This window comes from Zootoca vivipara, chromosome 5 (genome assembly GCF_965207765.1).
Source record: "Zootoca vivipara chromosome 5, rZooViv2.hap1.1, whole genome shotgun sequence".
Taxonomy (NCBI): Eukaryota; Metazoa; Chordata; class Lepidosauria; order Squamata; family Lacertidae; genus Zootoca; species Zootoca vivipara.
This window is the reverse complement of record NC_142588.1, coordinates 16,733,648-16,759,109: the sequence shown is the minus strand read 5'-3', so window position 1 is coordinate 16,759,109 and position 25,462 is coordinate 16,733,648. Positions and strand designations below refer to the sequence as shown.

Genomic DNA, 25,462 nt, shown 5'->3' with positions numbered 1-25,462 from the left:
CAGCACAGAGGACTAGAGTGTATGACAGACCAGTTGAGCATATAAGCATGTAAATCTGCCTAATACAGAGTCTGACCATTGGCTGATCTTGCCCAGTGTTGACTACTCTCATTGACAGCAGCTCTCCAGTGTTTCAGTAATGGCTCTCCCACAGCCTTGATACCCGATATCTGGAATTGGAAATGCCAGGGATTGAACGAGGGACATTCCATGTGCAAGGCATGGGCTGCCTCTGAGCTACAGCCGCTGACTCCAAAGTGAGAGCTTGATAGAGGGACAGCAGGATGGGAGGTTAGGGGAGAGAGAGAGAACTAGGAAAGGAGGCCAGGGAAAAGGTAGAGGACAAAGTGAGCACTAGGGTGGACCTGATCCCCATGCCAGATCCATGGGGATACCAGGTATAGCCGAAGAAGACACATCTCTCCCTTATGCATCATATGCCATTGATTGAAACCAGTGTACTGTGACCAGACCAGCTATACTAGACTACAGTGTTCAACAGGGACTTGACATAAAAAAAAATCATTCTAAAGAACTGAACTATAAGAAACCTGCCAATATAAGATAAAACTAACTGTAATCCAATTAACTTTGAGGAGAGCCAGTGTGGTGTATTGCTTAGTGTGTTGAACTTTGACCCAAGAGACTTGGGTTCAAATCTATGATGTGTTGTGGGTGACTCACCTTTTCTTCGCCTAACTCCTCTCACAACATTGTTGTGAGGTTAAATACTGCCCTCATCCCTTTTGTGTCTAAATAAAATTTATAAATTACTAGAAACCTTTATGCATGTATTACGTCCCTTCCTCACCCTACTCAAATGCACTGAGCTCAGGTGAGGACCTTGGGGTGCTCTGTAGTACATCCTGTTGCAAAGGGGTAAATGTAGAGTCCCTTCTGAAATTGCCTCCTTGCACTGCTCCTTTTATGCTGGGAATCCTAATCGTGTGAAGAGGACAATGAGGCAGCTCCTTCTCACAGCTCCCAGGAAGGAAACATTGGTGTAGGAACTACCGGTAGCCGAATCCCTGACTCCTCCCAGGCTCCAGGCATTATTAGGGCGGCATGAAAAGCAGCAGCTTCCTTGCTGCCAGGATAATACCAGAACGGGGGCTTAGATGACAAGATGCTACAGAAGACATTTCTCTTGTCTCTGTACCAGTTGTGCACAAGAGGAAACTTTGGCGCATGCAGCTTGACATGTCATACTACCGCTGCAGGACTGAGAAAAAATTGTACTTGTCAAGACTCCATCTTTTAAAAACCACTGAAAGCTTCAAAAGCTTGGTTCTTTATTGCTGTGTTTTTCAAACTGTGTTCTGGGGACCTCTAGAGATCTTCAATGAGAAAATCAGGAAACGTGGGCAAGCTGCCCAAGACAACTTCTTTATCACAACCAAAGCCATCCCTGCCATGCAGAGCCACATGAGATTTTTTTGGTAGCATGCTTCATTCAAGGGGCCTCCCTAACAAAAACGGGCCTGGGCAATGTCCTATGTGCATACTTTAAAACAGTGTTTCCCAACCCTTTTCTGACCGTGGGCCCCTTTCAGCATAGCCAAGGGGGGCAGGGTAGCTGTCCCCAGTAGTAAAAATCGATACAAATCTGAGGTTCTGCCCACCCCCCAACAAAAATCCTGGCTGCGCCCATGCGCCTGCCCTACCGATAGAAAGGTAGCAATTTAAATGTTTTGTTTGTAAATAGAACATTTTATATATATTTTAAAATAATTTATACAAAATACAGTTACATAAAATGATAGGAACATAATGAAATATTGTCGAAGCAGAAAAACATAGAATCACAGAGCTGGAAGGGTCAACTTTCTAGTGCAACCCCCTGCAATGTAGGAAACACAGCTAATGCATCCATGACAGATGGCCATCCAACCTCTGCTTAGAAACCCCAAAGAAAGGGGTCCACAACCTCCCAAGGGAGATCCATCTTCCATGTATTATAAAAAGTAAAGGTAAAGGTACCCCTGACCATTAGGTCCAGTCACGGATGACTGGGGTTGTGGTGCTCATCTCACTATATAGGCCAAGGGAGCCGGCGACAGCTTCCAGGTCATGTGGCCAGCATGACTAAGCCGCTTCTGGCAAACCAGAGCAGTGTACGGAAAAGGTGTTTACCTTCCTGCTGGAGCGGTACCTATTTATCTACTTGCACTTGATGTGCTTTCGAACTGCTAGGTTGGCAGGAGCAGGGACTGAACAACGGGAGCTCACCCCGTCGCGGGGATTCGAATTGCTGACCTTCCAATCAGCAAGCCCAAGGCTCTGTGGTTATTTGACATGGAGGTGGAAATCTACAGATACAGTCCAAAAGGCACACAGGGAGTTCTGTATATATGGGAGAATTTTAAAAAGCAAGCAGTCCTCACTGACCTGGTAGAAAAAGATCTTGTCATCCAGAGGAGCCCTGGCTGCCTAGATAAAACACTATAGCCCTCCACACCCTTACCTGGGAGTAAGGCCCACTGAACTCAGTGCAGCTTTCTTCTGAGTAGACACTTAGTTATTTATAGATGCAAGTTAGCAGCACCAGACGACCCCACTCGGCTAGGTGCTGGGGTGGATTTCACCACGCGCCTTGCAAAGCCTGGCCTACGCTGTCAATGGGCCCTGTGCCCCTTGGCAACATCCGCCCAGCACTGGTGGCAGCAACAACCCACCTGACTTGGGGGTTCTGGATCGCGGGCTCTACTGGTCAAAACAGAAGCCTCAGCGATCGCCCTCTCCTGCTGGAAACAAACTAGGACTGCTCCAAGAAAACTCACATGGCAAAAAGGAGCGTTGGGCCCTGGTGTGCTGCCCCCTTACATGCTTGTGATTGGCCAAGCAGATAGCCAGCCAATCAGGATTTAAATGATTCCCCCCCTTCACTTCTCACTTCTGTCTGTGACTCCCTAGCCTTGTGCTGTGCCACCCCTTCACACATTTTTCACCTGTGGGCCCCTTGGAATATCCTGCCCCCCCCCCGAGGGCCATATGGCCCCCATTTGGGAAACACTGCTTTAAAATATCCTTCAGAATCTTCAGAAAAATGTAGTGGTTCCTTTGTAGATGTATGGGTCTGTTATCTAAAGCAAGAAAGCCTGAAAACCACTTCTGCTGCATTTGACGGTCAATGGTAGAATCGGATACTCTTCTATCCTTAAAAAAAGGTCAGCAGACAAACCTCACAACCTGAGAGAAAAAGTAAGGTAACAAACTATTGTTTGGAAGATGTATTTTTAATTTATTTAGTAGTTATATTACCCTTCAGTTGGAAGAGCCCAATCCTACTAGGAATAGCAATGAAGAAAGTTTCTCAATATAGAGTTAAGGGCACACTGACAGCAGCACTCAATAAACCACCCTCTCCATTGTGTTCATCTCACTAGTTACATATCTGAAAACTTCAGATTTTTAATGCTGCAGCCTTCAAACATTCCCATCATTTACGGGTCATCTTGCACGTTTATAATAAAGCAACATATACTGACTCTTCTGAAAAGCTCTTCATATACACCTCAAAAATGAACTGCAGTGAACTACAACATACCAGAAGCAAGCTAATTTAAATTTTTCTGCACCATTTAACTGTTCCTGCTACTACGGTAGTACATCATACATTCCTTTTAAGAAATTCCAACTGTGCTCTAAAGTTTCAGAGGAAGAGTAAACTGACTTCAGGAAAGAAATGATGGAATTATCTGTACACTGACAGCAACTAAGAAACCAGACCTCTATTAACTGTGATGTATGGTAACCAGGTCAATAGATTTCTCATGATTGTGAGATTCAAATTGCACTTGACTTGCTCTCACTTACACATGCCTGAAAGGGACCCAGGTGGCGCTGTGGTTAAACCACTGAGCCTAGGGCTTGCTGATCAGAAGGTCGGCGGTTCGAATCCCTGTGACGGGGTGAGCTCCCGTTGCTTGGTCCCAGCTCCTGCCCACCTAGCATTTCAAAAGCACGTCAAAGTGCAAGTAAATAAATAGGTACCACTCCAGCGGGAAGGTAAACAGCGTTTCCGTGTGCTGCTCTGGTTTGCCAGAAGCGGCTTTGTCATGCTGGCCACATGACCTGGAAGCTGTACGCCGGCGACCTCGGCCAATAATGCGAGATGAGCGCGCAACCCCAGAGTCGGTCACGACTGGACCTAATGGTCAGGGGTCCCTTTACCTTTTATTGTAACCAGGTCAATAGATTTCTCATGATTGTGAGATTCAAATTGCACTTGACTTGCTCTCACTTACACATGCCTGAAACATGGACTTGACCCAATACGCTGGAAAAGTCACCGGACATTAACCTTCCTGTTCACTAAAGAGAAACAGGTATATCTTAACCAAACCTGCCAGCATCTTAAGATACTGCATGATGAGAACTGTGACTAAGGGCTCATCCACACTTTGCTTTGTTCTACATTTCTAGCCATAGGTCTGGGCTTTGCAGGTCTGTGTCTGAGCACTTTTTCTTTTCTTTTTCTTTTGCCCTGGCGCATGGGTCTGTACCTGGAGAGTGGGGGGGGGAGGTAAAAGATATGTGTTGACGTGCCCTAAGAAAGGCACTGCTACTTGTTGTGCCTTTGGGGCCCTGCCTGCTTTTTGAAGTGGGGAGTTCCAGGATAAGAATTCCATTGATGAATTCCTTTTGACTATTCCTAGAGTCAGACTCTTACACTTGGAGGGGGGCAGTGAAGAATTTTCCTCTAGGCAGTGACTGAGGTGAGGAAGTTGTCTTCTACTGCATTGCAGCACATGGCTTAGTTCATTTGAACCAATGGTCCTGAGGTATTGGACTTTTAAGTACCTTTCTGAAAGGCAAAGGGTGATCTGCATGGGACTGGTTCTAGCCTGCAGTGAGTTATCTGGGCATTTGCAGGGTCAGTCCGGGACATGTTGGTGCCCATGCAGAGCATCTTGTACAAGCCTTAACAAAACGAATGGAAAATGCTCAGGATAACTACTCTGGTAGATTATAACTTCTGTTGCTCCAAGTCTGCCCCTCAAAATGGTGGCTTCACCTTGCCTCATGGCAAGATTGTTGCTCCAAGGTATCCTGTGAGAAAGAAGCTGTCTCTGCTGCACTGTATTACTGCAGTCACATATTGCAGTGGAAACCCTCAAAAGGCCCTTAAAAAAAACACACCTTTTTCTTCTCCCTCCTTCTTGCTGTTCTTGCAAAAAAATATTTTTTAAAATATATATATATTTTACTGTGCTTCTTTTTGGATCCCCCTCCCAACAGATCAACATAGCTGCCTACATTTTTGCCTGCCTTGAAGGAAATCTCTGCTCATCCTTGAGTTAGTGTGAGTGGAGTGGAAGAAACAGACATGAGGGCATACATTGTGGTATAAGACAATAAGAATAAGGACAATTTAGGATATCTATCAATGAAATGAAAAGAGGAATCTTTTTTTTTTACTATGTGCAGGTGTAAAGGTAAAGGGACCCCTGACCATTAGGTCCAGTTGTGACCGACTGGGGTTGTGGCGCTCATCTCGCTTTATTGGTCGAGGTAGCCAGCGTACAGCTTCCAGGTCATGTGGCCAGCATGACAAAGCCACTTCTGGCGAACCAGAGCAACACACAGAAACGCCGTTTACCTTCCCACTGTAGCGGTACCTATTTATCTACTTGCACTTTGACGTGCTTTCAAACTGCTAGGTTGGCAGGAGCTGGGACCAAGCAACGGGAGCTCAACCCGTCACAGGGATTCGAACCGCCGACCTTCTGATCAGCAAGCCCTAGGCTCAGTGGTTTAACCCACAGTGCCACCTGCCTCCCTGTATGTGCAGGTGAGAGATATGCAAATAAAACTGTTTCTGTAAAACTCATTCACATGTCTCTTACATGTACTTTGTTTAATCTTCATAATAGAGACTTCTGAGTCCCAATCTGAACTAATTATTTCTATAGCATTCTTTTCCTAAAGCTGTTTACAACCCTTATCTCTGTTATCCTCCCAGCAACCTTCTGAGCTGAGACTAGGATGTAAGAGAGTGAGTTGTCAAAAGCCACACACTATTCTGATGGACAGCTGGTGTGGTGTTGTGGGTACAATAACAGAGTTAGGCCAGGGAGATCATCACTCAACCATAAATCTCACTAGATGATACCTCTACCTCTCCCTGTGCAAATAAATATGTAATCATGTACATCACTCTGAGCTCCTTGGAAGGGAAAGTAGGATAAAAATGTAGTAAGATAATACTTCATGGCTGAGCAAGTATTTGATTCTTGGTTCACCATGTTCAATATTTTATCCACTGCATAAAATGCTCAAAACTTTACACCCCCTTGACCTCAAGATTTGGTGTATTTAGACCAGGCATCTCCAAACTGCGGCCCTCTAGATGTTTTGGCCTACAACTCCCATGATCCCTAGCTAACAGGACCAGTGGTCAGGGATGATGGGAATTGTAGTCCAAAACGTCTGGAGGGCCGAAGTTTGGGGATGCCTGATTTAGACCTACAAAGCCTAAGCACAGTATTTGATGAAATACTTACATGTTTGACTTATGTGGTAAGGTATGCTATGTTAGCAAATTCCGCATTGCACATCACAGACAGAGAAACTATGTGGTTGCTCCCAGTATGCAGCCACATTACTCCTCCCTTGGTGTTTTTTACTCTTACACTATGCTGAGTTGAAGTCTCATTCAAACCTGGGCTTGTGCTTAAGCTCTCTCCTCACCACTCACAAGCTGTAGCCAAGAACAAACTCACTGTAACCAATGCAAACATTACGATCCTTAGGTGTAACCTGCAGAGCACCTAGTAGAGACTAAGGCTGCATTCCCATGACAATTTAATCCACCATGATGTTTCCCTAACTGAAGTTCTGTTGAGATTTCACTTCTGGAACTATTGTGGAATATAGCACTCCTTTCCATATTATCTGCACAGTTTTTTTCTGGAGGCAAATAACACAGAAATAAGCACTAAACTTCCACTATATTCCACTAGAGTTCCAAAAGTGGCTTTTACATTGTGTGAAAGTTCAATGATAACGTGGAACTTAACAGTTAGGGGAAAGTCATGAAAACAAAATGAACTGGGTTGTGGTCTAAGTCTGCCAACTCACTCTATTAGAGAATGTTTTCAATGATGAAGCAAAAGTATGAGCACTGAAGCAAGAGTATACCATTCCATTGGAAACCGGGTTACTAAACATTTTCTAAACACTGTGACCACTGCAGCTTATTTCCCCCCCAACCCCATCTATCTTCCTTCTTTGCTTAACATCCAGCCTGATTTTACGGAGAACTCAAAAGGTTTCTCACCATTTTGTGATACTTTAGTTGACCCTAATAAAGACCTTGACCTAAAGTGGTTGTTGGTACAGTGAGGCAATCCATTTGGAGAATAAGATGCTATAAATCATGCAAGCAGATGGCAGAACCCAGCCCTCCTAAATTTAGATTAGGGAAAGAGATTGAAGTTTTATTTAGAAGCTCAGTTTGGATTATTCTGGATTTGGAAGCAAAGCAGTTGGGATCCAAAGAACAGCACAATTAGTTCTACGCACCAAAGGTCTTGTGTTTCTCAAACAGCAGTCTCCACTTTTGAAAGGGGCTTTCAAAAGCAGTTTGCGATATGGCACAGGTGTCTGCTGTTTAAAGTCGAAGAAGTCATCTGCCAGTGGCCATGCCCAAGTTCTTGAGTGTGCCCCAAATAACTCTTTGGAGCCCAGCCAAGAGTGTATAGCTGAGGCAAACCCCATATACACTTGGTGCCCATGTAAACTCTACACAGAAAAACATACACAGCATGCTAGGAAAATGACAAAACTATGTTGGAAAGGAAGAGAGTTGTTACAGAAAATGCACCCCAGATATTGGATTTATTTATTACCATACTTTCAAATTATGGGATAGAATCACTCCCCTTCCAAAAAAAAGATTCTAATGTTGCACTCAATTCCGGCATTCAGGTAGACTATACACATACACACATTGCTACAGCCCCTCTACAACAAATCCCACCTGCTATTAACATTCCACCTGTTACCTGTGTTCCAAAGACACTAACTAAAAATGCCTCGCAATCATTTGCAGCTTGACATACACAATTTCATCTTTATTGTATTTCACAGCATCAGCCAGCCCTGTTTCATCCATGATTTATTCAACCCATGTGCCAGCATTGAAAGGAAATTTCTCCGTTTACCCCGTTAAGTAGCAAGGCATTAATTTTACTTGTACTTATCAAAATACCTTAGGAATCTCTATCCAGTTGATCCTTCAATAATGAGGATAACAATAATTTTAAAAACCAAACCAAGACACCCACCCAGTATTCTACCATTGCTTGTTGCCTTGGTAATCCAAACGCCCAGGAACTCACTGATTATCGGTGAATGGGAATGGCATTGTTCACACCGCAGTGCCTCTGCTATGTTAATGTGAGATAATGGCAGCCAGAAGAATCCTTTTGTTCCCAGCTTTGCTGTTTATTCATAGTGCCTGGAGGTCAGCAATTGCTACAACAATCAGGAAAGGAGCTACTGAAACAGATTCCACTTCTGGGTTTTGTTTTGTTTTTCTTTTTGCCTCCAAAACCAGAGAGAGAGGAGGAAGAAAAAAGCTCTGCACAGAAACCAGGGAACTGAAGGATGATCTACTACAGAGAGTGAATCAGAGAAGGTATAGCAGGCAGCATGAATGAAGGGTTTGATGGACTTGTGTCTGTAAATCCAGCTAGTATGCTAGTATGCATGCCCAAAATACCCAGCAAAAATAGCTTTTGAAAAGAAGAGACAAGAAACTATTATTTAGCGTTTTTGCCCCCCCCCCAACCCAGCCATGCCATGCTAATTAATCTATTTTATTGGAATCAGTTCTTTCCAATATTAATCTATTATCACATTTCTATTTGTATTTGTATTTATTTACATATTCATCCACTTCATGTGCTGTTCTTTCAATGAGTTCAGTGTGACATACCGGTATATGGGAGCTATCAATTTTTATCCTTACAACAAGCCTGTGAGGTGGAATGGGCTCAAGGTGTGTGACTAGTCCAGGGTCATGCAGGAAATTCCATGGCAGAGTAGGAATCTGATCTCCCAGATCCACATCCACTCAATGTGATGCTGCCCTTGAAAATGGCCTGGAGATCACAGCCAGAGCAAACTGCGACTGCCAGACTGATTTGGCCACTCACAGCTACATCACACCAGTTATAAAAGGTATGTGCTGTCTTCCTATATGCTACCAAGCAGAATTTAAAGTTATAGTGTTGACATATGAAGTCCTAAGTGCTGGGACTCCAATATCTGAAGGGGCAATTATGTCTGCATTGCCCAGTCCAATATTTAAGATCTGCCAGGAAAGGTCTTCTTGCTATATGTGGAATCTGGGGACCTGGTACTTGGAACAGGGCCTTCTTGGTGGTGGCAAGCCAACTGTGGAATATTCTTCCCTTAAAATCTGAATGATTAGTTTTCTGCATCAGCAGAAAACATACTTCTTCCTACAGCCCTTTGGGAATGGTGGGTGTGTCCATAGCCAAATAGATCCACCTGGTTTATCTGATGAATGAACAGATGAATGAACTGCATTTTGCCTGCTGCTTTAAAGATTTTTAATTAACTTTGTGGGGTATTTTATAATGTATTTTTATTGTCATGACCTGCTCTTTTGCTATAAACACCCACCCACCCCAGATTCAAACCTAAGTCACAGTGTACAGCCAGGGGTGGCTCTTGACCCACCAGGTGCTATCCCTACCAGACTCTGGCAAGGTGAAGCCATTTGCCTCGGCAGGCAGATCTGACCCCTTCCGTGCCGCTGTCAGCCCCACTGGGCCTTCAGCCATGCTGCCACCATAGTGCTGTTGCCCTCACTGCTGTGTCCTTGTTGCTGTGTTGTGGTGGCAGCGCACACACAGCTTAAGGCAAGGGTGCAGTTGCGGTGGTGGGGCTGGAAGCAGGGAAGGGGCTGGCATAGTGGGGATGGAGACATCATTGGGGCATTTTGCCTACAGCGGCTAAACATCTTGGGCCAGTCCTGCTCTGCACCTTAGCTCCCAACTACATCCCTTGAATCCCTGAGTTACGAGTCGTCAGGAAATGGGACAGTCCCATCTGCACCTGGTTCCTAATCTGATCTGCAACTTAGACACAGGTAGATTCCTCATTCAAGCAAACATGGGTCTTTGTGTTTGATATGAGGGGGAGACATAGGGCATGCACAACACATTATTACTCTTGTTGTGTTCTTGTCTGAAAAGGGCCTGAGCATCACTTCATGTGAAGGAAAACCATGACTAGATTCACATAACCATTTTTCTTGACTGCAAATCACTTACTGTCCTCAAAACTGCTAACTAGCTAGAATTGGGCCATAAGAGGAAACCATTTAACAATGCTGCAGCTCATTATTAGAATCCATACTTTAATATTTTCTTTCTCACCCTTTAAAAAAAATACAGATGAACAACAAGCACCAAAGCAGCCTACCCCTTCGCCAAATAAGTGTATTCTTGGAGTTAACATTTATTCACCCAACAAAATTAATCTTCTCAGTTAATGTTCTCCTTGCTTGATTAAGCTAGAGACTAGAGAAGGCTTATTACAGTATTATTATTATTATTATTATTATTATTATTATTATTATTATTATTATTTGGGGGGGGGAGAATGTAGCGGGACCTTAATGAAAACCACTTTCAATTTTAGCCAAATTGTGCCCACCCTTTTCTAGTAGCCTTCAAAAAGTACTACGTAGGTAGCTTGGCAATCAAGACGGCTGTGTCATCTTTGCAGGAATGATTGCAAGGACTTGATTTCTGTAGGCTCAAATGTGTTGCAAATCAAGACCTACGCAACCTCTCAGTTTCACTATCAGTCGAGGAAAAGGGAAGAGGGAAGCAGGTGCTTATCAAATGATTTTACTAAAGTAAACTATGGTTTACATATTACGAGAATGCAGCAAGTCTAGATTTAGCTTATGAATTGTAAGCACTGATGTCAGCTGTAGATACAGGTTACAGGTAGGTAGCCGTGTTGGTCTGAGTCGAAACAAAATTTTAAAATTCCTTCAGTAGCACCTTAAAGACCAACTAAGTTTTTATTTTGGTATGAGCTTTCGTGTGCGTATCTGAAGAAGTGTGCATGCACACGAAAGCTCATACCAAAATAAAAACTTTCGACTCAGACCAACACAGCTACCTACCTGTAACCAGAACTATGGAAGGCACCACATTGAGCCGCATGAAATGGAAGTCCATCAACCTGGTATCTGAAGAAGTGTGCATGCACATGAAAGTTCATACCAAAATAAAAACTTAGTTGGTCTTTAAGGTGCTACTGAAGGAATTTTTTAGCTGTAGATACAGTTCCATTTCCAGTTCATGGTTCTTTCTGGGTTTTTTTAATGGTTATTATGTTCTAGATATGATTCCACAAACCACATAATCAAATGGATTCTTCCTAGGACTGGTACAAAAATATTAAAGCAAAAGGGAGTGAAATAGCCAAAATCCCTTCCTTGTCCTCAAGCTTGAAAAGAACACCTATATGATATTTCAGATGAACTTCATGGATGTCTAATAATGCTAATAATGCTAATTAATAATAAAGCCCCTAATTGAATTAGTAGTTAATTTCAACTTCCATTTAATTTTATCAAACCTCTGGAATCAAATCACTTGTATTTTTTTTATTTAAAAAACCCTTCATCTCTTTACTTTAATCATTTCTGATTTCTCTAAGAAAGCATCTAAATACGATCACTGGTTGTAAGGAAATTGCCATTTAATTAATATTGAAGGCAAAATTGGGGATGATAGGAGATAAAAAAGGAGCCAAAAAAGACTTGTGATAACAGAAAATGCTGCAATGAGCAGCTGTGTGTTTGCAGACATTGTTACTGACACTGCAAAGCATTAACATGTGCTATACAAGCTGCAACAAGCACCTTACTAAGTGTACAAAGCACAATAGGGTAAGGAATGGTTCTGAATGACTACTAAGTAGATGCTCTAGTTGAAACCAGGACAAGGTTTGGTGTGCGCCTGCCTTCTTTAATTTACAATTATTTTTAAAAGCTTGATTTCGGCAGAAAATTATGCTCTAATTACCTACTACCAATTGAGTTCACATTAGGCATTTCTAGGTATTCGCCTGACCATGCAAAAGGTTGAACTATGGGTGGGGCACAGAAACCCTTCCCCCAAAGTCTCTGAACTTACAAGTCTTCCCTTCCCTGTCTTATCATGTTCCTGATTGTGTACTGGTTCAATGGAATGCACTTAGAAATCCCCTTCAGACCTTCATGCTAAATGCACAAAGGTCTGCAGAGAAACCATGTAGTAGCTGAAGCAGTTGGAGCTGGGTATAAAATTCATCCTGGTTAAAATATTGTCTCTGCCACAAACTCTCTTGTCTTAGACAAGCCTTCTCATGCTCCTCTGCAAACTGACTCGGCTGATGTGGGGCTAATTTAGATAATGCATGGGAATTGTTCTGAACACTTCAAATGTACAATATAAATGCAAAATATACATGCTAGACCTTCCTTTTTCATCTTTTCATTATTTTTTAGGCTCAAAAGGAATATACTGGGCACAATTCAGCAGTTTTAATTTTAAAAAAAACTATATTGCCCTTAATTGCAAATGATCCCAATGTAGTTTACATACAATCCAATGAAATCAATGCATACCCATGCCACAGTTTGTTTTCAGTTCTGTTTCCCCTTCTACAGCTCAGTACACATATCCCACAAGTTACTTGAACATTTATTCTGAGTTTAAGACTGTGCAAATCCTAAAAAAACCAATACTTCCAGTTCTTTCTTAAGATAACTTACTAGATTTACAGAAAAGCTTTGTCTTCTAAGCAACTCTGCCTCCAAAATTTAAATCTACACTTCAGCTGGGGACCATAAAATACTTCAGAGACTGTTTTCTCTGAACAGACTATTCTCACGTGAATGCTGATAATCTCAGATGATGTGTGTGAATGTCCAAATGTAGAAATGTCATCACTTTTCAGACATTCACCACTGCATGCTGACAGGTGACTGTCAACATTTGAAGATGTATTCTTGAGCTTTTAAATATTCACAGGATTTGCCTCTGACAGTCAATCTGAATGTGTGAATGTCACCAAAAATTGGAAAGTCACTGTAACATATTGATGGTTTCAGGGCACTAAAAAGTACATATTTTTTTCAGAATTGAAAGATCTATCTATTTATAATATCCTTAGAAAGAAGTACTGTGAACTCTTTAATATAACTGTCATCTAGAACATGTGGATAACACTTCTTTGAGATCATGGCCCTCAATTCTCCTACCAGGCACCCACCAACATTTGTGGCATATTTCACGTATTTTATATTCATGCATCTGCCTGGCTGCCTACTTCTAGCCAGTTCACCAAGCATTCTTTGTCTTAGAGAAGGCATAGGCAAACTCGGCCCTCCAGATGTTTTGGGACTACAACTCCCATGATCCCTAGCTAACTGAACCAGTGGTCAGGGATGATGGGAATTGTAGTCCCAAAACATCTGGAGGGCCGAGTTTGCATATGCCTGTCTTATAGCTACCACCACACATATAGGGAGAAAAGGACCGTCACACTTCCATACTGTGCAACTGGGTCTCTTTCCTGTAACTTTTGAGTATTTAAGAAAACATGCAATAAATATGCCCCTGGGAGCTTATGTCCTTGCTTATTTTTTTCACTCATCACTCAAATGTGCATGGGAAGGAAAGGGGCAAAAGAGAGGGGAGGGAATCCAGATAACTTTGACTAGGCAGCAGGAAAAAAGGACAACACTGATCTTTTGAGTACAATTATAATGAGATCACAGAATATCCTCAGCAAGAAGCTTGTAACAAAAGACCACAGAGAGAGGGAAATTTGATGGGTTTGGTTAAGTGACTCTCATGACAATGTGTGCTGTGTTAAAGTGGGGACCCTTCCTGCCTTGTGGTGTAACCTGGCCACCTTGTGCTGCTGAAAGGGTTAAGTGTATGGAGGGATTGTGGATCAGCAAGTAAAACAGGAGGGTCTTAGTCCTGCGGAATGCAGGAGCCTAAGTGGATGGTGGAGCTAGAGCAGGAAATAAGGGGGAAGCAAGTGATACAAGAGAGAAAGGCAGAGAGAGGTGTTAGTGAGCTGAGTGGCCAAGGACTCTGAGCAGAGCCAAATGAGAGTGGAGGGTGCTGCAGACCCACTTCCTTGCTGACCTCACCTCTGCTTTCTTGGGGTACATCACACAAAAATGATTCAGAAAGCTTCAGGTAGAGCTTACTTTTCCAAATGACCCTCTCAAGCTGCTTGTTTGCTCAAAGGATGGAGCAGAGAAAGGGAAAAGAGGGTGCCATGTTGAAATAAGCAAGTTCTTAACGCCTTGAATTAACAGAAAGAAAACCTGAGATCTTTTTATTTAGGAGGGGAATATCTCAGGTTATTTTTCAAACCCAATCCAAGATCTTAGGAACATTATTTGCTCTGCCCACCCCACCCCTATACAAGCTAGTTTTCTTCCATTAGCTTAAACTGACTAGGATGGGGGAATCCTACAGGAACAAAACCTGAGGCTGAAAGAGGGGCTCCTTTCCTCCTCTTCCTCAGCATGTGGAGGGAGGACCCTCCCTGCCTCCCACATCCTCAGATTTCAGCCATGCAGGGTTTATAAACTTCCCACACAAGCAAATGGAGTGAAGCCTCTCCATTAGCTTGCATAACTTTGTTTGGGGTGGGAGGAGGAGAACCATGCAGGGCAAAACTGTCAATTCTTCTCCAGCTTGAATTTCCATCTTAAGTGCCAAAGTGCAAGCATTTGGAGCCACTCACTCCTGTCCATAACCCCCCTATACTGATTGTAATGCTGGCCAAAATCCATGGTTAGGGAAATTGGCTGATGAATGCAGTTCAAGAGATCTCCACTTGGCTCTTCACTTCCTAGAGCAGGGAAACATAACCCGGAGCAGCTGGTTTAACGTTATGAATGAATCAGTACTCATGGTTTGTTGGAGAGAAACAAACCATAAGCTCTGGTTCAAATGTTAACACTAAACCAGCTGCTCCAGGGTTTGTTTCCCCACTCCAGGAAGAGAGCAGCGACTTGTGCATTGGCTAATCTCCCCAAGTATAATTCCTGGCCACCATTACATCTGAACATGACCATTCCACACAGATCAGAATATAAGAAATAATTTACTAAGTAAGAGGAATTCAGCAATGTGGGATCCAAAGAGGCTGAGGTTCACATGAGTATGTGTTGATCAGAACACATACTCATGCACTTCACACCAGTGCCTGGTGCAAACGTAGCAGAATTATAGCCAAGCTTCCGAAGATGCTTGGATTTCTATCGCTCTTTCCTGTGTATAAAATGCAGCTGTTTTCCCTACTTAGCAGCAGGCATTCCAGTTACACCACCGATCACAGTAACTAATTCTGTGTGTGCTGTTGCAGGGCAAAGGCCTGCATGGGCGACTCACCTGTGTGAAAGGGAGGGTTTCATGGAGCTCATGGGTGGCTGCATGGGGAGCTTCCCAGGAGGGTCGTTTTGCCGACTTTTCTGGTGACGCAGTAGCAAGAGTCGTCCCAGCTCCTCACACCACGACGAGAGCAGCGCTGGAAACAAAAACACAAAGGGGATTGGAAGAATGAATTGTGTATTACAGTCACGAACACACACATATATGGATAAGAATATTATTTATATATTTACCAGTATAACGCTTACAAAAAAAAAGCAACTCATCACCCCTGACCATTGGGCTATAGTAGCAGGGACTGATGGGAGCTGGGATTTAAGATCATCTAGAGCAGTGTTTCCCAACCAGTGTGCCTCCAGATGTTTTGGGACTACAACTCCCATCATCCCTAGCTAGCAAGACCAGTGGTCAGGAATGATAGGAGTTGTAGTCCCCAAACATCTGGAGGCACACTGGTTGGGAAACACTGATCTAGAGTACCACAGGTTCATCTCTGATATAAACTGATTTATTAAAGTTTATCCTGAAGTATTCTGTTGTAATTTCATTTGCCTTGGTGATTAAAACCTTCTTGGTCCACCAGAACTGTGTACCATAACCCTCTTCTTCCTTCATTTCTGTCCTTTCTAGCCTTACCACTTTACAGTATTTGAAATCAGAATAGTCTCCAGTTATTATTTAAAGAATTTTTTTAAAAATGCTGTTTAGCACCCTGAGAAATGACTAGATTTCATGAGCTGTGCCAAGTTTTTGAATGCAAATTATTTTCAGCATGAAAGGAAGGCTTTGGCAACTACTAAGATACTCCCCTCCCCCCATTTTCCACTGCCATGTCTTCCAGCATCATTTTCTTGCCAGCTACATGGTCCCAGACCACCAGAGATCATGCAGTCAGCATGATGACATCACAAACCCACACAGACAGATTTGGATATGAGAAAATGCCACCATGCCCACTGATTAAGAAGTTAAGAAACGCTGATCTCACTAGTTGCTGGCCCCTAGTTTAAAACTGGGTAGGTATAACATCTGAAGGGGTTGCTCAGTGAGGAAGCTCACTGTTTTTTCTTTCTTTTAGAATTTCTATATCCCCTCTGCACTTTTAGTGATTAATCCCTTAAAAACAGCATGCACACTATGCTCTGGACTAATGCATTCCAAGCACAGAGAACTACTGAGCTCCTTCTCTCTATTAGCCAAGGAATCTGTCAACAAGCATTTGATCAAATTGTGCTCACCCTTTATCCCTGGCACATTATTACTAATGTGCCAGCAACAAAGGGTACTCGCCCTCCCTCTTTCCCCTCTCTTTTATGTTGCCTGGAGATAACAATCACTATCTAACATTACACTGTGGCCACTTGAGTTCTGAGGGGGGAAGCAGGGGGAGAAATGAACAAAGTGTTCTGGAAAAACTGTAAATGCAGCCAGTGTTGGCATAAAAGCAAATGCAGAGCACCTCCACACAAGCTGAACGCAATTATGGTGATGTCGAATGGAAACCATCCATCTTAAGTGTAGCTTTGATGCAAGGGGTGAGCTCTTCCTCAAATGTGAGCATATAATGCTCTCGACAAATAAAGATAAAAGGAGGAAGCAGTCTAATGATTCTGTGACATGAATCTGCAAATGAGTGCCAGTAAACCTGCTTTCAGTGGGAGACAGACAAGGGGGAAAGCAGGAGAAGGAGTGACAACAGCAGAATACCACCTGGTTAGCTGAAGGAAAGTTTCCCCTCACCCAGGGTAAACAAGGTGAGATCAATATCTATTAAAGTAAATATCCCATTCATATATGTTGTAACTGAAACGTGAAACATCACAGCATGGCCCTCCTTTAGGTAGATGCATCATACATCTATGTTTGTGGTAGGTGGCTGTTTGGCTTTTGTTAAAGGAAGAATTTCAGGGAAGAGAGAAATTGAAATTACCCGTTGCCATCTTTTACTTCTGGGATTTCTGGACATTTGTATGAAGGCAGAAATATTATGACACCCATGGTGGGGGAAAATGGCCTCCATGTGTTAGTAAAGGCTCAGTCCTGGAGTACAAGTACTTGGGGAAGTTCTCTTGCACAAGCACCACAGAAATCAACAGGAGCTCTGCAAGATCTCCCACTCTGCTGTCCTTCAATGCAACATGAACCACATGCCTCTCAACTTAACTGGTGTTATTTTATTTTAAATTTTCGTAAATTGCCTCTCCATGTTAACTATGAGCCCATAGTTATGCCAGGGCATTAAAAAGCACACTGAAAACAGCTAAAATGAGCAAATCAGAAGTGCATTTACAGTAAATGCAACAACTCCAAAAACTGAGTTTCTCAGTTACATTAGTCCTCAGCAAAGACTGAAGAAAGCCAGCCTCTCCACAGAGGGCAACAACCAATGCAACAGTATCCTGTGCCCTCAATGGCTACTCTTTCTCAGTTTTTGTCAGGTGTACTACCGGTAGTTTGAGAGAGAAGGGAACCTTGGCCCCCAGAATTCAACCCACATGTGATTATTCCTCCAAAGCATCTTTATTTCTTGCCTGCTCCCTGGTTATAATTACAATTTAGTTTATCAACAACAAAATGGTCCAAAGCCACAAATCTCTTTTAAAATATGTGTGTGGGGGTGGGAATTACACAGTGATAATGAGGGGACATAAAACAGTAAATGCAACAATGCTCTTAAAAGGGTTTTCTTCTTTTTTTCATGAGTAATTTATATCCTGAACGTATCTAATAGTTCTAGTTACAGGTAGGTACTGGTAGCCGTGTTGGTCTGTCGTAGTCAAAACAAAATAAAAAAATATTTAAAAATTCCTTCCAGTAGCACCTTAGAGACCAACTAAGTTTCTCATTGGTATGAGCTTTCGTGTGCATGTATCTGTTTCGGTATCTGAAGAAGTGTGCATGCACACGAAAGCTCATACCAATGACAAACTTAGTTGGCCTCTAAGGTGCTACTGGAAGGAATTTTTATATATTTTTTATTTTGTATCTAATAGTGGGACTGGAAACCCTGCAAAGAATCTTCCCCCCTACTGAAATGTGAAATGGTGCCATTATTGCTCTTTTCCACCTCCTCCAAAGTCTTTGTGACTGAACGTTAAACAAGCATAGACCAGAAACAAAAACCTATCCTATCTTCTCCCACTGCCCTGCTGCAGAAGAATGACAGGGAGGAAACGTAAGAGTTTCCAGACCACTCTCTGCTACAGAAGCCTGCCTCCACTGTACCAGGCTGCATGTGGCTCAGGAAAATTGAATACACACAGGCCACACACAGACCCATCTGGTGCAGCTGGATTTTGAAGAACATGACCATGCTCTGCCCATTCCAGTAAGATGTAACAAACAGAAAATTAATTTGCAGATTACTCTATTCATCTTTAGCATGCTTTAGCTGCCGCTTTTTAGGCCCCAACTGTATTTAGGCACATCTCATCTCATTGAAACTCAAAGCACGAGAAACTCAGTATCACACTATAATGAACAGATAAAGCAGCAAGCACAAAGGACAGCCGCAGATGGTGCCAACAGTCAGTTTCTCCTTCTCACACAGAGCAGCCAAGCAGCTGCGTTCCCCTCCCCCCCTATAAAACAGGAGCACAGATTTTACAGATGGACCCTCTCAGCTCTACTTTCTGCTGCAGTTTAATGCCTGGATTTCAGCCCATTGCTACGCTGCATTGCTTTGGCATTGCAGAACTGAACATTAAGAACCATCTCCCTCTTGACTGCCTTCCTTTAAATGAAGAAAGTTGTCCTTTTGGCTGAAGCACACAAAGACAGCCTGATCTCCACCCCCCCCACCCCCCTGGCCACCCCAATCTTTCAGCCACCAAGGTTTCCCCTGTATGTCACAGGACAGGGAAAGGTTGACAGTTTAAAAACAGTCCTATAATAAATAATCTGCAAGGTTGATAGGCACAAGAGGTGGCCAAGTTTTTTCACTTGATAAAAACTCAAGACATGGTCAAACTTGGGGTGCTAACTGATGGTTCTGGATAAGTGTTTCATTTTGGGAGAATTAAGAAAGGAAAAAGAGCTTATTTGTGTACAAACATCTACTCTATGCAACATTAAATATTGTCAGCTTGTCAAACAGATGAAAAGGGGAGCAATCGGTGGAGAGATTAAATCTATTTTGTGCCTAAACAGGTACAATTTTCAGTCAAGCAAGAAAGAATCTAAAGGTTCATCACCCTGTCTAGATAGAAAAGTGGAAGGGTCAGATAGTACAGGTTTTAATGGATTGTGCCACATATTGCATAATGCTCCTGCATACAGAAAACAAGAAGCCCACAGAGAAGACCAGGCCAGACCCATCCTCTCTGATAGATGGCAAGAATTATAATTCAAATCTACAATTCCCCACCTCAAGACTGAAGTACCGTAGTATTGAACCACAAGAGCGTCATGCTCGGAATGAACAAAAATTCTAAACTACACCTGAAAATATTTCCTACAGGGTAGTACAGTAGTCAGCTAAGTTTTATTCAGCGCAGATCTACTGAAATTAGTGGGCCCAATTTAGTTGATTACCACCCATAATTTTGGGGTGAACTAAAGATGAATTGGAGATGTGGGTGGTGCTGTGGTCTAAACCACAGAGCCTAGGGCTTGCCGATCAGAAGGTCGGCGGTTTGAATCCCCACGACGGGGTGAGCTCCCGTTGCTCGGTCCCTGCTCCTGCCAACCTAGCAGTTTGAAAGCATGTCAAAGTGCAAGTAGATAAATAGGTACTGCTCCGGGGCGAAGGTAAACGGCATTTCTGTGCGCTGCTCTGGTTTGCCAGAAGCAGCTTAGTCATGCTGCCCACGACCCAGAAAAACTGTCTGTGGACAAACGCCGGCTCCCTCAGCATATAGAGCGAGATGAGCGCCGCAACCCCAGAGTCGGTCACGACTGGATCTTACAGTCATGGGTATCTTTACCTTTACCTTTAAAGATGAATTAAATTCATTTTGGGACAAAACTTTGAATGATTTCTAGTTCATCTTCCAGTTCACCCCCCACCCCCTGGAAGGCCTGGACTTCCAAAAGTTTGCCTTCACCCCCAAAGGTGCACTCCTCCATTGTCCCCAGAGACAGACATATGCCAACAACAAATACTGGCCTACCTCATAGGACAGTCAGAATAAATGACAAAGATAATAAATGAATAACACTTTTAGTACTTAGGAAAAGTGCAATATAAATACTAATTATCATTATCACCCTCCAACCAAAATGATGCAGAATCTTTGTGTCCTCTTGTCCTTGAGAACATTGTCAAAAGTTTCATCCAAATTTAAAGATGTGTGAAAAATTGATGTCTGTTTTGCATCTGTCTTTGATGAAGAAAATAATTGTTACATATCTTTAATACATATGTAGGATACCGTGTTTCTCCGAAAATAAGCCATACCCAAAAAAATAAGCCACACCCCGAAAATAAGCCATAGTGATAGGCAGTTTAACCTTGTAGGTTAAACTGTACCATACTTAATAAAAAAATAAGACATCCCCTGACAATAACCTCCGTGTGTTTTTTTGAGGAAAAATAAATATAAGACGGTGTCTTATTTTTGGAGAAACACGGTAGGTGCTCCAAGAGAAAACATATCTTCTCTCCAAGACAGGTCTTTGTATTATAGTTCCACTACTATGTTTATATTAGGGCTATTAACTAATCAAATAATGTTTATCTTATTATTCACCTATCTTTTAACCAAATAAAAATAGTTTTAAAATGTAAATTAATTTGCATATTACCCCAAACCTCAACGTATGTGCCCTTTTGATATTAAAAGAAGTGTAAGACCATCGACAATTTAATAAACAACTTTAACCATTGTAATTTCCAATTACAGTAGGCAAAATAGCTTGGAAAAATAGAAACAAGGGCCTTCTTAAACTACAATCCCATTCCCACCAATGAAAACTTGCCGTCCCTGTTAATTTTTTCCTGAGCAATTAATCAAGCTTGACATGATTGATCTACTAACTAAAGCTTGAAACCTTTTTTTTAGAGATCTTTAAACAAGGGTGTGGTTCCCCAGTGACCATTCCTTCCTTTCAAAATGAATACTTCAAAATGAAGAGCTTACATCTGTTTTCATGCTTATTTTATGAAACAAAACAATGGGGGCAGTTAATGCCTTCAAATCAGGAGATTTAATAATAGACGGGGCCAATAAATTCCACCTTTTGGGGGTGGGGAATAGGCAGGACCCAGGATGAATGGCAAAGAGGCTCAGTGACCAGAAGTTACTGCTAAATTTGCTAATGTGCACCAAGCTAACACAACACATGTGACTATTGATTCTGGAACCATCAGGCATAGCTGCTGTGTTGCAAAACGCTGTGGTAAGCATCTATGAGAGACTAAATGAACGAACGGACTCCCTGGAAAGTGAAATACAGAGGCTCATGGTGCTAATCTATTTACCCATTATGATACCCTAGTATTAGTTACAGTTTATCACCTCAGTAAATTACCGCCTCTTGTTAAGAAACGTGCTTGAAGGTGCGACAAACTGTTATTTATAGGCGTACACTATATTTACAGCTAGAAAGGCAGGTGAGGAAGGGCAGGACAGCAGCTCAGTCATTTCAATGCCGTTTGCTTCCCAGGAGACAGCAGGGAAAGCACAATAGGATTACAGCTTCTTGCTGCGGTTAAGCTGCAGCAAGAGTTCAATAGGCAGCACAGCACTATTTCCTTCTTGGCTGCTCCAGGAAATCTTTAAAGAAGATGCAAGGTTTGGTTGTGATAAATGCATCTCTGCATTGATTGCTTTTCATTCACAGCAAGTAGAGCCACCCAATGCTAATGGATGCACTGCTATAGGCAAAACAAACCAATAAATGTTTCCACCACCACCCCTTAATGGCACCCTTTACAGATGTGCAATCCTGCATACTGCACAGTGTACTTTCTTCCATGGAAGATTGCTGAGCAGTTGCAGAAACGGTTCACACAGTTGCTGCATCACTACGAAAACTTAAATCCTGTTTACAAAGAGAGAAGACAGAGCACCTTGGGCAAAAGAGCGTTGTCTTGGTCACAAAATAGTTGCAACATTTTAAGTGCGATACTGGAAAAATTCAAAAGACACTGTCCGTCAGGCACATATTTCAAATAGCTATGCAACAAAACCTTATTTATTTAACTTTCATCTTTATTATCTATCCCTTCCGCTGAGGATCACAGAGTAATGAGGTTATACCTGGACGTATGGCAGCCCTACAGAACGGCTTTATGAGTTTATATTATATACCTGGATTGCCATTGTCCAGAGAAGCCAAAGTGGTGCCCTTCAGATATTGTCTGAATCCAGCTCCCATCAGCCTCAGGCACTGTGCTCAGCTGTCATGTAGGATGGGAGCTGTCACCCAACAACATTGGGAGAGTGCTGTGTTGTTACCCCTGCCATACCCTATTGCCAAGAGGTCAGGAAACCTGGCAGACACCTCTGGACCCAAGCCCACTGCCCAACCCCACCCACCCCACCCATCTACTAACACTACTGCTGCTCAGCCTGGTTTCTTAGCTACATAGCTGCTTGCTGGCTGTCCCAGGCAGAATTTAGAGTCTAATGCTAGACTCTAATCTATATCTAGACCCTTAAGTAAATCACTGTTGGGTGTATTTCCAAAAGATACTGAACAGCCAGGACTCCTGCAGTGCTTGAAGTGAATGAAATGGCAGGTGCTCAGCACCTTTAAACCACAAGCCAATTTTCTGTAAGCATCAATATGGATTTAAGAGCTTAACGGCACACATGTGGATTTCAAAATTTGCTCTGTCTTCAGCAGATTACTTATATATATTACAATGGCAGAAGGGAAAGGGAGGAAGTCAAATAATGGCCTTTGATATGAATTTTCCAGAGAAGTATTCCATAAACACATTGCAAATTGCAACAATTATTAATACACCCCTTCTTTCAAATGTGAAAATACAACAGGGGTGCATTAATCCCCATTAATTCAGAGGCATAACAGTTCAAACGGGGAAAGGGACAAGTATTCTACAGTACTGCCAAATTCATTTTCTGAAGCATCCAGGCCTCAGCCCCTCAGACCTGAGCAAACCTTTACCACAGACTCAAAACATAAAATGTTTGCTCTCCTTGTCAATCCATGGACCAACAAGGACAGAATCAGGCAGCTTACTCTCATAGTCTCCAATTCCCATTTCAGTCCACAGATCCTATTTGACACCACCTGGATGGGATGGCCTCCACATGCTCCCACTCCCTCTCTGAAATGGGAGTTGGAGTTGAGGCAGGAAGTAGCCCATATTTGATGGGGAATCTCCCTTGATGCCATATGGCAGGCACAATTAACAGTTTTCTGGCCTGAGGGTAACATGCACTCTTGGGGGATGTATTTGAGCAGTGTGTATATCAGACCACTATGCACTCTTTCACACACAAACTTGTCACATGCACGGACATAGTGGACACATGGGCGCACACACAGGAGCTGATCCATGCATACCCTCAGAGGAGGAAGACAATTGCCCACTCAAATGATCAATCTGATGGCTGGGGAGGGGGCTCCACCCACTCCAGCACTGCCAACTTTTTCCTTCCTTTTTACAACTGATGCCCAAATTGGGGGTGGGGGTGGGTCATCACCATCCTTATTCCTAACATCTTTTCTTAGAGCACCCTTACCCAACCCAGTGCTCTCTAAATCATGGGTAGGAAAACGAAGGTCCAGGGGCCGGATCCGGCCCAATCGCCTTCTCAATCCGGCCTGCAGACCGTCCGGGAATTAGCGTGTTTTTACATGAGTAGAATGTGTCCTTTTATTTAAAATGCATCTCTGGGTTATTTGTGGGGCATAGGAATTCATTTATATTTTTTCCCCAAAATATAGTCCGCCCCCCCCCCCACAAGGTCTGAGGGACAGTGGACCGGCCCCCTGGTGAAAAAGTTTGCTGACCCCTGCTCTAAATGTTTGGACTACAACCCCCATCAGTAGATTTGACAGCAGTGCTCACTGGGGCTTCTGGAAGCTGGACCTGATGGAGTGCACCAGGCTGAGGAAGGCTGCTTTTGAACTGCTGACTACAGCATTAACTGGGTATTGTGCAAAATCTCATCATGTGCTGCTTCATACACAGCCAGAACAGAAAAGAAGACAATTGATTTCTTGGGCAGCTCTGTTAACGCACCCCCCTCTAATTGACATGGCAGCTCAATCATTGGGGGGAAGTGTGTACCTCTGAAAGATACAGATTCAGAGAAAGAGGTGAGATAGGAAGGTGGCATTGAAGAATGCAGAAAGGATTCCACATGCTTTAAACTGCAGGATCCAACATCTTCCTCCTTCTTTAGATTCTGAGGTAGATGCCGGGTCAGCAAATACAGTGGACGCTTGGGTTGCGAACGTAATCTGTGCGGGAAGCACATTCGCAACCCGCAGGATTTGCAACCCGCGGCGGCATGTGCCGAAACCTGGAAGTAACCCATTCTGGTACTTCTGGGTTCGGCGCGGTGCGCAACTTGAAAAAGCACAACCCAAAGCATCTGTAACCCAAGGTATGACTGTACAGACATCAAGAGCTTCAGAATTACTTAACAAGACCAATCTTTCAGTGGAAGGTGCTGGTGCCTTCTATCTCAGGGATGTGTGGATAACAGACTCAGGTCCCATTATTAAGAAGGAAAATATGGAGGAGAAACATAATTTTTACCATTCATTACTGCCACAGTGCTTGACCCAGCTGTACTTTTTAAAATATCCCTGGCCTGTTTCAAACCATCAGTGACATCAACATAGTCGAAGCCCCTTCCCTCCAAATTGCACAAAGCAACCCAGCTTATTTTGGTTTTTTAAACATAGGCACACAAAATCTAAAGGAGCTTTCTCACAGCCAATGGCACTAGGGGCCTTTGATAACCTATGAATTTACAGTAATTTGAGATGTGAATCAGAAGAAGTTGGAACATATGTAGTCAGTACATTGATTTGTGCTTTTATACATTTATATTCTAACACCCAGTTTCACCTAT

At 42.9% G+C, this 25,462-nt stretch overlaps 1 protein-coding gene across 14 annotated transcripts in view; it reads right to left on the bottom strand.

Moving 5' to 3' along the window:
- Positions 1-25,462, bottom strand: part of ZMIZ1 (zinc finger MIZ-type containing 1) — a 354,820-nt gene that overhangs the window by 39,222 nt on the left and 290,136 nt on the right. For all 14 annotated transcript variants that reach the window (XM_088669487.1, XM_088669492.1, XM_088669491.1 and 11 more), the window contains one exon: positions 15,462-15,597. In XM_088669487.1, coding sequence (XP_088525613.1) covers positions 15,462-15,597 — 136 coding nt within the window. The remainder of the gene's footprint in view (positions 1-15,461; positions 15,598-25,462) is intronic.